The sequence below is a fragment of the Amphimedon queenslandica genome, unplaced genomic scaffold (genome assembly GCF_000090795.2).
Source record: "Amphimedon queenslandica unplaced genomic scaffold, v1.1 AMPQUscaffold_13343, whole genome shotgun sequence".
NCBI lineage: Eukaryota > Metazoa > Porifera > Demospongiae > Haplosclerida > Niphatidae > Amphimedon > Amphimedon queenslandica.
The window spans coordinates 54191-65727 of record NW_003546421.1 but is presented as its reverse complement, the minus strand read 5'-3'; the positions used below and the strand labels follow the sequence as shown (position 1 = coordinate 65727).

General features: G+C 33.2%; 2 protein-coding genes across 2 annotated transcripts; both read left to right on the top strand.

Moving 5' to 3' along the window:
* The first annotated feature begins 883 nt into the window (after nt 1-883).
* Nucleotides 884-3281, top strand: LOC109582944 (uncharacterized). Its single transcript, XM_019998040.1, has 10 exons — nt 884-1060; nt 1111-1362; nt 1409-1631; nt 1674-1934; nt 1985-2055; nt 2102-2315; nt 2367-2636; nt 2689-2820; nt 2870-2974; nt 3026-3281. Exons 1-10 carry the CDS (start codon nt 884-886, stop codon nt 3250-3252), a joined length of 1932 nt encoding a protein of 643 aa, XP_019853599.1. The 3' UTR covers nt 3253-3281.
* Nucleotides 3282-5110: 1829 nt separating this feature from the next.
* LOC109582943 (uncharacterized) lies at nt 5111-7623 on the top strand. Its single transcript, XM_019998039.1, has 9 exons — nt 5111-5322; nt 5378-5671; nt 5715-5943; nt 5985-6245; nt 6294-6358; nt 6400-6619; nt 6671-6958; nt 7012-7116; nt 7162-7623. Exons 1-9 carry the CDS (start codon nt 5128-5130, stop codon nt 7437-7439), a joined length of 1935 nt encoding a protein of 644 aa, XP_019853598.1. The 5' UTR covers nt 5111-5127; the 3' UTR covers nt 7440-7623.
* Nucleotides 7624-11537: the final 3914 nt, after the last annotated feature.

Here is an 11537-nt window from a genome sequence, read left to right as displayed (position 1 = left end):
TTTTATGAAATATTGAAAACTGAATTTATATGTCATTTAGAGCAATGGTTTAAATGGAGTTAATCAGCAGGGGCCATCCTCGCTTGGATTGACCACCCACGCACCCACTGCATGGCGTGGGCAGTATGCAAATGTAGCAACCCACTTGTACACCCACGCAGTTCAGTTGTGTGCATGCGTGGGTGACCAGCATCATCCAGCATTCACTTAGGATCTCAAGCATGGAAGAAGCACCTCCGATTGTTCTTCCACCACCCACCCAACATCTAGTAGGTTTAGGTTTTCCACTGGGTCCCTTCCCAGTGTGATAGTATGGGCACCACGGAAGCTCTGCCCCCTAGATAATGATCTGTGGGTCATCCCCTCCGATGGTTGGCCCCACCCCAAATATGGGTGGGACCACCTTGAGGGTTTCCGGATTCCCCCTCGAGGCACACCTCGTGCAACCACAATGAGGGGGCAGGAGACCAGGGGGTTTAGTCCGCCCACAGAATGTCATTGCGTGGGCGGAGAACCCCCCGGCATGGTGGACCGGAACGCATGAAAGGCCCAGTTATTCTGGGGGGAGGGGCTGAAGTGGGGCCCATACATTGGCCACACTTCCTCAGGGCAGTGTGGCCACCGTCTCATTCTTTAGGCAATCGGTACAGAGGACGGTGGACCACGGTAGGCAGGTGGACCCGAGGTAAGATTAAATACCCTTTTCAATGCATAGCATCTACCGTATTACGCATAAATAGAGGTGACGTACGTATACATACAGACATACTCGTCTCGTTTATGTGGGGCTCGCTCAGGCTCGCCCCAATTATATTACATAATACCATCCAAGACTATTTTAATAAAAACAAATAAAACTAAAGTGTAAGATTACTAGTGAAAGATGATGATAGTGTTTGTGATACTTATCTACTTCAATGGTCTCCTTGTTAGCTCTGAGGGTAACTACCTTCCCTTCCTGTATCCTACTGACTATCTAACAATCAGCAATAATTCTTATGCTAATGTTTCATTGCCATCTACACTTAAATTTGGATCTTCTTGTTATAACTATGCTTATGTAAGGATTGTATAATATGTATGAGTATAATGAATATACTTATTGTCTAGATTCAGACTAGAGGATACATCTCTCTTGATGCTGGCTTTTATATTGATGTATATTATGACAGAATAGATTTAACTGGAAGAAGTGGTGAAATACGTTACGCTCTTATAACTCCAACAACAAATCTTTCATTGAGTAATCAAGTCAATGATTACTTATCTAATTCAACTGGTAGTAGTGTATCTGTTGAATGGATACTGTGGGCCTACTGGCATAATGTATGCTCAATTGATAATATTTGTAACAATACTGAGGTGAACAATATCTACATCCATAACTCATTAATAATTTTTGTTGTAGTCTAATCATTTTCAGGTTGTATTAGCTCATCAAAGTAATGCCACATATGCTGTGTTTATATACAAGTGTGGACTCATACGATGGACAACTGGAGCTGGCATTGGTATTATTTATGACTTTGGTAGTCATTATCATTCATTATCTAATACTGATAATGTTACTGACATAGACTGCTATGATGCAGTATCAGGATGGACTAATATTGTATACAGACTAGATCAAGGTATTATTAATCAACCTAACATAATTATTAAGGTTAAATTAGTTATAAATAGGTTTGAATTCCTATCCATTACACCTGACAGTATTACAGTATCATGGGAACTTAGCATTCCAGCTATTAACAGTCCACTTATTCTGCATATCACTGATTCAATTCAAATAATTAATGAAACAATTACTGTTACTGGACATTATGCATATAACTATACTGATGAGATAAACCTTTGCAATTTTTATACTTTTAAACTGACTCTACCAAAAGCAAGAACCGACTGCACTGAAGACATAAAAATCATATCTACAGGTACATATAAGGGGTAACTAAAAATGATCTCTAATTAAAAAATAATATAGCTTTGACACCAAAACCTGACAATGTATCTGCATTATATCTAACCAATGAAACATTAATAATAAGATTTCAAGTAAGAACTTTTGCACTATACACTATAAGATTAATTATATCACTAGATACTTCAGTGCTTTATAAAGAAGATACAACTACTTTTGGTTGGAGCTAATGCTTTAAATACATTAGGTCCATTGGATATTGATAATCTTCAATACATTGATGAGTTTTATATTATACACTGGAATATAAAACTAAATGACCATTCATTGTATTACCTAACAGTATCAGCAATTGGTACATATGGAACTAGTAGCTCTAATGTAACAGAAATAAGTAAGATACTATTATCAATGTATGGTAAGTGTATGTATGTACTTATTATAGATGCATATAATGTAAAGGATATAATAATAGAGAGGAATGAAGATATTGTCTGCTTTGTTTGTATTACTGAAGTGCTTAATGAATGTCAATTAATAGCATCAACAACAACACTGATACCACAATCAATACAAACTAATGGAACATGTTATTCATTTACTGATAATGGAACATACACTGTATATGCACATGATATTGAGAATGGAATAAAGATACTGACACCAGCAATAGTTATACAATATACAGTGGACTGGATTAAACCATCAGACACAGGTAATTACAGTAATGAGACAATATACATGTAAATCCAATACAATTATTGCAGAGAACATATTATCAAGTACAAAAGAGTTGATAATATACCAAACAAGCAGTGATGAATCAATACTTTCAATGGAACCTAGTCTGACTACTTCAGCAATGCTCACTACTGCTACTAACAATATTGACTATCAAAGTATGATTTGCACAGTATGTACATGTGTACATGATTCTGTTGTCAGTAGGTCAATCACAAATCATTGTTATAATACTGGGAGGTCTCCTTGGACTCACAACATTTACTGTTCTCGTACTATCACTGGCAATGATCGCAATACTGAGGAAGAAAGGTAAAAGTATGTGTATATTAATACTTTGTATCATTTCAATATGTTATTAAGGTAAAACAAACACTATACCTCAAATTCAAGAGGCTAATGACATTTCAATCACTACAAAAGAGGATCCAGTATATGAAATGATGAACAATGACATACCATCACTTAATACTAATAACTACTATGAAGCTGTTGCTATCAGTAACACTGATAACTCTATGGTGTATGATGTCCCTGGAACAAAGCCTCAAGTTTCATCTTACCCATACAAAGTTGGACATTTTAAATGATACTTTACTTAATACACACGCTTACAATATTTTAGAGCATGCTAATGGTATACATGTACATCATGTCAGTGTAAACATTAAATCTATGTTTTATACTAGCACAGATTGTTTATGCATTGAACCATGCAGTATAGATTAAGTGAAATGCAAACATCTTACTCTTAGCTAAATAAATGCCATTACCAAAACAGAAACATGTAAAAAAGGATAGACAAACAGATATATGTATATGTACACAAGGTAGTTTAAAAATAAGCATACAAAATTTACATTAGTCACCACACTCATTGTATACATGTATACCTATACAGGCAAACATTAAAAGTATTAATTAGAATGCTAAAAGCATCAAAGACAGTCTATGTGTAACTATGACTGAGCTATATAAACAAGTAACAATCATGAATAAACGATAGCAATCATACTTTTACAAGTAATAAAATAGTTTTCATAAATAAAAGTGTTATAGATAGAAGTAATTCTTAATGCTCATTAAGTATTGGTTTTACACTATCTGCTATCTTGTACCACTATAAAATGATTATTGCGAATTTTCAGAGTTATTTGAAGAATCACAAAATCTCAATTTATAAAGCTCTCAAAATTTTGAACTGTATGATAACAGACATAATACAATTGGAAAGGTAGGTACAGTTGCATATAAACAACACAGTTTAGAGATCACTGGTTCTGTTACAATTAATAGTATAAACTTCATATGTTTACACTATGTTAATGTGTGAGACTATCCAGTGAACAACATGATCAAAACATATAAACAATCACTATTACAATATTTCCCTGTTGCCTTACACACACAAACAGTATAATGGAATACAAATACAGACACTACATCAAGTGAGACTTAAGTGAGTGACATTATGTAACATGCTGTTTGAATCTTATCAGTAATTGTATGTTAATGGTCCATTGAAGAAAGTTAGAGCTGATTCTGATAAAAATTGGATTTTTATAAATTTTTAATTTGCTCAAAAATTAGCCCAAAGTTCATACATGGTCTTAGGCCAAATTTTGCCAAAATTGAAAAGAAGAGAATTCTCAATCTTCATAATTTTTCTGATGCACATACATGGATTTATGTTGTGTAAAAAGTTTGAGCTGAATCTGATCAAATTTGGATTTTTCACAAATTTTAAAAGCTGCTCCAAAATCAGGTAAAAGTCCCTGTGCTGTAGTACATGGTCTCGGGCCACATTTTGCCAAAAATGAAAGGTAGAAAATTTTCAGTTTTTATAATTTTTCCTGATACATATACATGTTTTTATGTAGTGTAGAAAGTTTGAATTGATTCCAATCAAATTTGAATTTTTTATCTAATTACATCACTCATGATATAGTGAAGTTTCAAATATGTTTATAAGTAAATTTTCTGATTTAATTATTGCATTTTATCAACTCCCCAAAAATGCTATCAATGTAATAAAATGGCTGACTTTGCTCATTCTATTAACAATTAAAATTTAATCTGTTTCTTAATTGTTCTTGCCATTATAAAAAAAATTCACTAAAGGTAGCTGTTGAAACTAAAGCAAACTTAGCATTGTAAAATAAAGCAGCTAAGCAATAAAAATTGTCAAAACTCATCTGTTCCACTATTACTGTTGATGACATCATAAAGGTAGAATAAATTTTCATATTAGGTCACCCCATCTTTTACAAGATGTAAACAAAAATTAATGTGCATAGGTTTACAAAACACTTGTGTACATAATGGCATAAGTTAAATCACTTAAGAGCAATTGTGCGTGCAATAAAGACATGAAAAGGATACAGCAAAAATTGTAACTATGCATGCACAATCATCAAATATTTGTGGTTGCAGTAGTTGAATCATTAGTCCTATAAGATCAGTTTATGCAGTATAAAATGACAATAGTGTTTGTGATACTTATCTACTTCAATGGTCTCCTTGTTAGCTCTGAGAGTAACTATCTTCCCTTCCTGTATCCTACTAACTATTCAATACTTGATGATGTTCTTGATTCTGCTGTAAATGTGTCACTGCCATCCCCATTAAGGTTTGGATTATCATGTCACACTGAAGCATGGGTTAGCTAATCTTATATAGTCAATACTTATCCGTACATAACAACTCTATCTTTAGATAAGTACTCATGGATTCATTAGTTTAGGAAAAAGTTTTGGCAATGCCTACAAACCCAATTCTTTTCCTATTTCTACTCCAGTCATTGCTCCATTTTGGAATGACAATGAATTAACTGGAAGAGGTGAAGCACGCTATGCTATTATAACTCCAACAACAAATCTTTCATTGTGCAATCAAGTCAATGATTACTTATCTAATTCAACTGGTAGTAGTGTATCTGTTGAATGGATACTGTGGGCCTACTGGTATGATCTGTGTCCATATGGTGATAATATTTGCAATGATACTGAGGTTGATAGTATATATAACTTATATTAAATAATTTTTCCTGTAGTCTAATCATTTTCAGGTTGTATTAGCTTATCAAAGTAATGCCACATATGCTGTGTTTATATACAAGTGTGGACTCATAGAATGGACAGAATATGATGCTGGTGTTGGTATTAACAGTGGTGATGGGTATTATATCAATCATCCACTAGCTAATACTAGTAATGTTACTGATATAGACTGCTATGATGCAGTATCAGGATGGACTAATATTGTATACAGACTAGATCAAGGTACTATTAATGGATGTAGCATATTCTTATAGTTTAATTAGTTATAGATAAGTTTGAATTCCTATCTATTACACCTGACAATATTACAGTATCATGGGAACTTAGTAATCCAAATATCAACAGTACACTAATTCTTAGTATCAGTGATTCACTTCAAACAATTAATGAAACAATTAACGTTACTAAATATGAAAATGTATACAATTATACTGAAGACCTCTCTTCTTGTAACGAATATACCTTTAAACTGGCACTGCGCATGTCAAGCGGATGTAAGGACAGCATTAGAATCATATCTACAGGTACAACTAACTTATTTTAATAAAATTACAATTATCACTTTTTTAAAGCACCAAAACCTGAAAATGTATCTGCATTATATCTAATCAATGAAACAATAATCATAAGATTTCAAGTATGCATCAACAGTCAATAATGTATTATAACAATTTACAGATAGATGAGAAGATTACAAATGCAATAAAGTTATTTCTGCTTGCAGCTAATGGACACATTAATACATCAGATTCATTGGATATTGATAGCCTTCAATACATTGATGAGTTTTATATTATACACTGGAATATAAAACTAAATGATCATTCATTGTATTACCTAACAGTATCAGCAATTGGTACATATGGAACTAGTACTTCTGATCATGTAACAGAAATAAGTAAGACACTATTATCAATGTATGGTAAGTGTATGAATGTACTTATTACAGATACATATAATGTAAAGGATATAATAATAAAAAGGAATGAAGATATTGTCTGTTTTACTTGTGTTACTGAAGTGTTCAATGAATGTCAATTAATGATAACAACACTGATACCACAATCAATACAAACTAATGGAACATGTTATTCATTTACTGATAATGGAACATACACTGTATATGCACATGATATTGAGAATGGAATAAAGATACTGACACCAGCAATAGTTATTGAATACACAGTTGACTGGATTGAACCAACACAAACTACTACTAATAATATTGACCATCAAAGTATGATTTGCATAGTATGTACATGTACATGCACATGATTCTGTTGTCAGTAGGTCAATCACAGATCATTATTATAATACTGGGAGGTCTCCTTGGACTCACAACATTTGCTGTTCTCATACTATCACTAGCAATGATTGTAATACTGAGGAAAAAAGGTAAAAGGATACATTATATATTATCATGATTTAAATGCTATGAAGGTAAAGCAAAGTCCGAAAATTCTATACTCCATACTCAAGAGACCCCTGATGAAAACCAAGGTACTTTTGAAAACCAAGTCGCCACAAAAGAAGATCCAGCATCATATGAAATGATACGTAATGAAATACCATCAACTAATGTTGATAAACACAGCAACTATACTTCCCTTATTATCAGTACTACTGATAAGTCAACCGTATATGATACTCCAGAAACAAGGCCTCAAGTCTCATCTTGCCCAGTTGGGGGAACATTAAACGATCCATTGTACATATAACTCATAGACATAAGACACACACATAAATAAAAAGTAATGTAGTATGGTGTGCAAATGCTGCAAAAATTTATGCTTATTATAGTGAAGTAAAATTTAGCAAACAACTTAGCAAATAATGTTAGTATGTATCCACTGTTAAATGATTATAAATGATAGTAAATTATTTTCGTTGTGGTTTGTATTATTTAATCTATGTGATGTACTATATTGTGCATTAGTTTTGTATGTTACTATCTCTCTCTCTTGATGTTCTTTTTGATTCTGTCTCTGTGATTCTTCTCTCTCAGTTTTACTCCTTAAGATAATCAGTTCATTTATAGCCTAATAGCTATTTGCCTACTCTCTGCGTTAAACTCTCACAAATAAGTGTAAATAATTATTGAAGTACAGAAATGCATGTTATTATCAGCACATGATAAACACAGCAGATTAGTGCAAGTGACAAACAAAATCAAATGAATGATAAACTGATGATAATTGCATTCATGTATTTTTATCAGCAAAAATTGACAACAAATTAAACAAAAGCAAAAATCAAGTTTGCATGCATGAATCCTTCAAAATAGATCAACAACAGATTCCCTGCGATGTCTAAAAACATCAGTAGAACTGGGTACAATATCATTCCTCTGCTCATCGACAGTTTTATGAGAATCAGTTACATCTAAAAGAGGCTTATCATCATTGTCATTATGGAGGATATTAAACAATATCCTCACTAGTACATTATACCACTGTGTTTGTGATAGCTACAAGTAGAGGTGATACAGTACAATTAACATAAAACTGGCAGTGAAAAGAGACAAGCAAGTATTGAACCAAATCCATACCACACTGTCATCAGTATAAGCTACAGAGAAACCAACCATCATACGTAAATTGAACCTCTATTATATTGTGCATAAGTAACAGATGGCTGTAAATAGAAATAATACCTGTTTACAAGTTTAATAGACAATTTACAGGTAATAGGTTTCATATTATACACATAGTTTAACCTTTTAAAGTTTACAAGTTACATTATGTTTATCACTATAGTCTATAGTCTATGAACAATCAACAGTGAACAATAATAATCAAAACTAAGTTAACATGGACTATTGTACCATTTTACTATTCTATTAAGTTAATTCTAACTAATTTTTATAAGCCAAACAGGATATGTTTAAAGTATTACTAGAACAAAAAAATTTAAAAAATTATTTAGTGTAGGGTTGAGCCTCTGTTGGGTTTGAACCTATAAAATGAATTCAAACAAGCCCCTGTAGGGTTGCTGGTTTCAAACTATAAAATAAATTCAAACAAGCCCCTGTAGGGTTCTAGCACCATTTAAACACCAACATGTCAACCCTACACTGCAGGTATGAAATGGCCTTTGCAGCACTGAGAGTATTGCTATTAATGTTAGTATGGCAATTAAATAAGCACAAGAGTGGATAAGGAGGAGGGGAGAGTGTCTAACTGCCCTATGCTGCTAGTGATATGTGCGCGTAGAAGTTTCATGGTTATTATTTGTACATTCCCGCATACCTTATTTAGCACAATAAGTGATAACTGCACTGAAGCCATAGTTGGGCGTGTACTTAAGTTAACTGTAATATAAAAATGGCTGCTGAACTGAGCAGCAAGAGACCATACAGAGACCTTGGAAGCAGAATTTGACCTCACCTTGTTGTACCAGTCACTTTGTACCACTCTGAAGAGATTTGTAGTTTACAAGCACACAAACAATGTTTGTTATTGACACATGAAAAGCTCTTGATCAATGATCATCCTCCTTTAGTCTGGTCCCTTGCAATTGGGACCCACAACATCAAGAGTAAGGATAATAATAGAAGTGAAAGAATATGTGGTACATGTACTTTTGAGACATGCTGCTGCTGTTAACTGCTGTTGATCTTAAAAACGAAGTATTACAGATCTGAGTTCACTGGAGCAGAGGCTTCTGACTCTTGGCTCCATGTCCTCTTTCTTGATGCTTTAGGGCGCTTAGGTGTAGTGGCATGACGCTCATCAAGATTAGATGCTCTCAATCTGTTGTAACAGTCATGATCATCTGGATTGTGTAGTTCTGACTCTTCCTCTTGAAACATCGTGACTACACGTGTGGGTGGGTGCACCATATAGGTTATTAAAAACACACCCATTTACTATCATGGCTGTTGATGTTTAAACAGGTCAAAGAAGGTGCTAAACAAACTGTGAAAGACTTCTACGCGCACATATCACTAGCAGCATAGGGCAGTTAGACACTCTCCCCTCCTCCTTATCCACTCTTGATAAGCATTATGGTAAAACTTGTGCATTCCTTTAAATTAATTAAATTAAGTTATGATAATCAATGGACAATTATACCTGCAGTGTAGGGTTGACATGTTGGTGTTTAAATGGTGCTAGAACCCTACAGGGGCTTGTTTGAATTTATTTTATAGTTTGATACCAGCAACCCTACAGGGGCTTGTTTGAATTCATTTTATAGGTTCAAATCCAACAGAGGCTCAACCCTACACTAAATAATTATTTAAATTTGTTCTAGTTAAAGTACAATCATATGTAGCTACAGGTACTCTTGATTTTATCAAGGTAGTCAACCAGCCTATTTATTAGATCTATAATGACGTTTATTGCATGCAATCATGGCAAACAAGTCTTGTATGCATCCAGAGATGGTGCTTCATAAATAAAAAATCTTTGGAATTTAGTAAAGGGAATTAATCAAGGACTGTGTGTGAGTGGGGAAGAGGAGATGAATGGGAAAGAAAAATATTATTGAAGCTATACAAACTAGTATTGTTGTTTGAAATTAAACATTATTGCTACACTATAATAATTAATATTTTACTTTTAAGTTACTGATGGTCATGTATAAGAGGGTTCCACGTAGTTGCATTATTGAATTGAGTTAAAATTTTGAATAAATCTTTTCATTTAAAATTTGCTTTAAAGAAATTAAGGTTTGGATTTTATCACTCAGATGTTGGCATAATGATTTTATTATTTCAGGAAAACAGTTTCTGATTTCAATATTGCTTTAATTGCTGTATGAAATGTCAGAGACGCCACTGCCTGGTAAATGTTAGAGCTGATTTCAATTGAAAGTTTCTGAGTTGTGGCCATTTTTCAAAATATGCCAATTCCTGGAAAAAACCTTGTACTATATAGCCCATGCTTTTTCAAAAAATGACTCCAAAACCAACCCCAATTTTTATTACATTTTCTGATACATATTGATGTACTAATGCTGTGTAGAAAGTTTGAGCTGGTTTTACTGACACGTTTTAGATAAAAGATGTCAGTACTCTAATTTAAAGTGATATAGCATCATTCTAGTTTATAGCTTGTCCATCTGACATAAAAAAACTGCATGCCACATGTTTATAAGTAATCAAATAAATTAACAGTGCATAATTATCATTGTTTGTGATCATGTACATTAATTGTCTCTCCCAAATTGTTGATTTTATACTATATGACCCATTACTTACAGTTGAATGTGCAGTTGATGAATAATTTTGGATTTTATCACTCAGATGTTGGCATAATGATTTTATTATTTCAGGAAAACAGTTTCTGATTTCAATATTGCTTTAATTGCTGTATGAAATGTCAGAGACGCCACTGCCTGGTAAGTGTTAGAGCTGATTTCAATTGAAAGTTTCTGAGTTGTGGCCATTTTTCAAAATATGCCAATTCCTGGAAAAAACCTTGTACTATATAGCCCATGCTTTTTCAAAAAATGACTCCAAAACCAACCCCAATTTTTATTACATTTTCTGATACATATTGATGTACTAATGCTGTGTAGAAAGTTTGAGCTGGTTTTACTGACACGTTTTAGATAAAAGATGTCAGTACTCTAATTTAAAGTGATATAGCATCATTCTAGTTTATAGCTTGTCCATTTGACATAAAAAAACTGCATGCCACATGTTTATAAGTAATCAAATAAATTAACAGTGCATAATTATCATTGTTTGTGATCATGTACATTAATTGTCTCTCCCAAATTGTTGATTTTATACTATATGACCCATTACTTACAGTTGAATGTGCAGTTGATGAATAATATGGTATAGAACTAGTAGTGTGGGCTGTGAC

What these genes read in the sequence shown, in the direction of transcription:
- LOC109582944 (XM_019998040.1), top strand. Translation starts at nt 884, where the DNA reads ATGATGATAGTGTTTGTGATACTTATCTACTTCAATGGTCTCCTTGTT. An exon ending in CTTGTTATAACTATGCTTAT is followed by an intron (nt 1,061 to 1,110) that starts GTAAGGATTGTA and finishes CTTATTGTCTAG; the next exon opens with ATTCAGACTAGAGGATACAT. An exon ending in ATATTTGTAACAATACTGAG is followed by an intron (nt 1,363 to 1,408) that starts GTGAACAATATC and finishes TTTTTGTTGTAG; the next exon opens with TCTAATCATTTTCAGGTTGT.
- LOC109582943 (XM_019998039.1), top strand. Translation starts at nt 5,128, where the DNA reads ATGCAGTATAAAATGACAATAGTGTTTGTGATACTTATCTACTTCAAT. An exon ending in CAATAATCATAAGATTTCAA is followed by an intron (nt 6,359 to 6,399) that starts GTATGCATCAAC and finishes AACAATTTACAG; the next exon opens with ATAGATGAGAAGATTACAAA. An exon ending in TGTAATACTGAGGAAAAAAG is followed by an intron (nt 7,117 to 7,161) that starts GTAAAAGGATAC and finishes AATGCTATGAAG; the next exon opens with GTAAAGCAAAGTCCGAAAAT.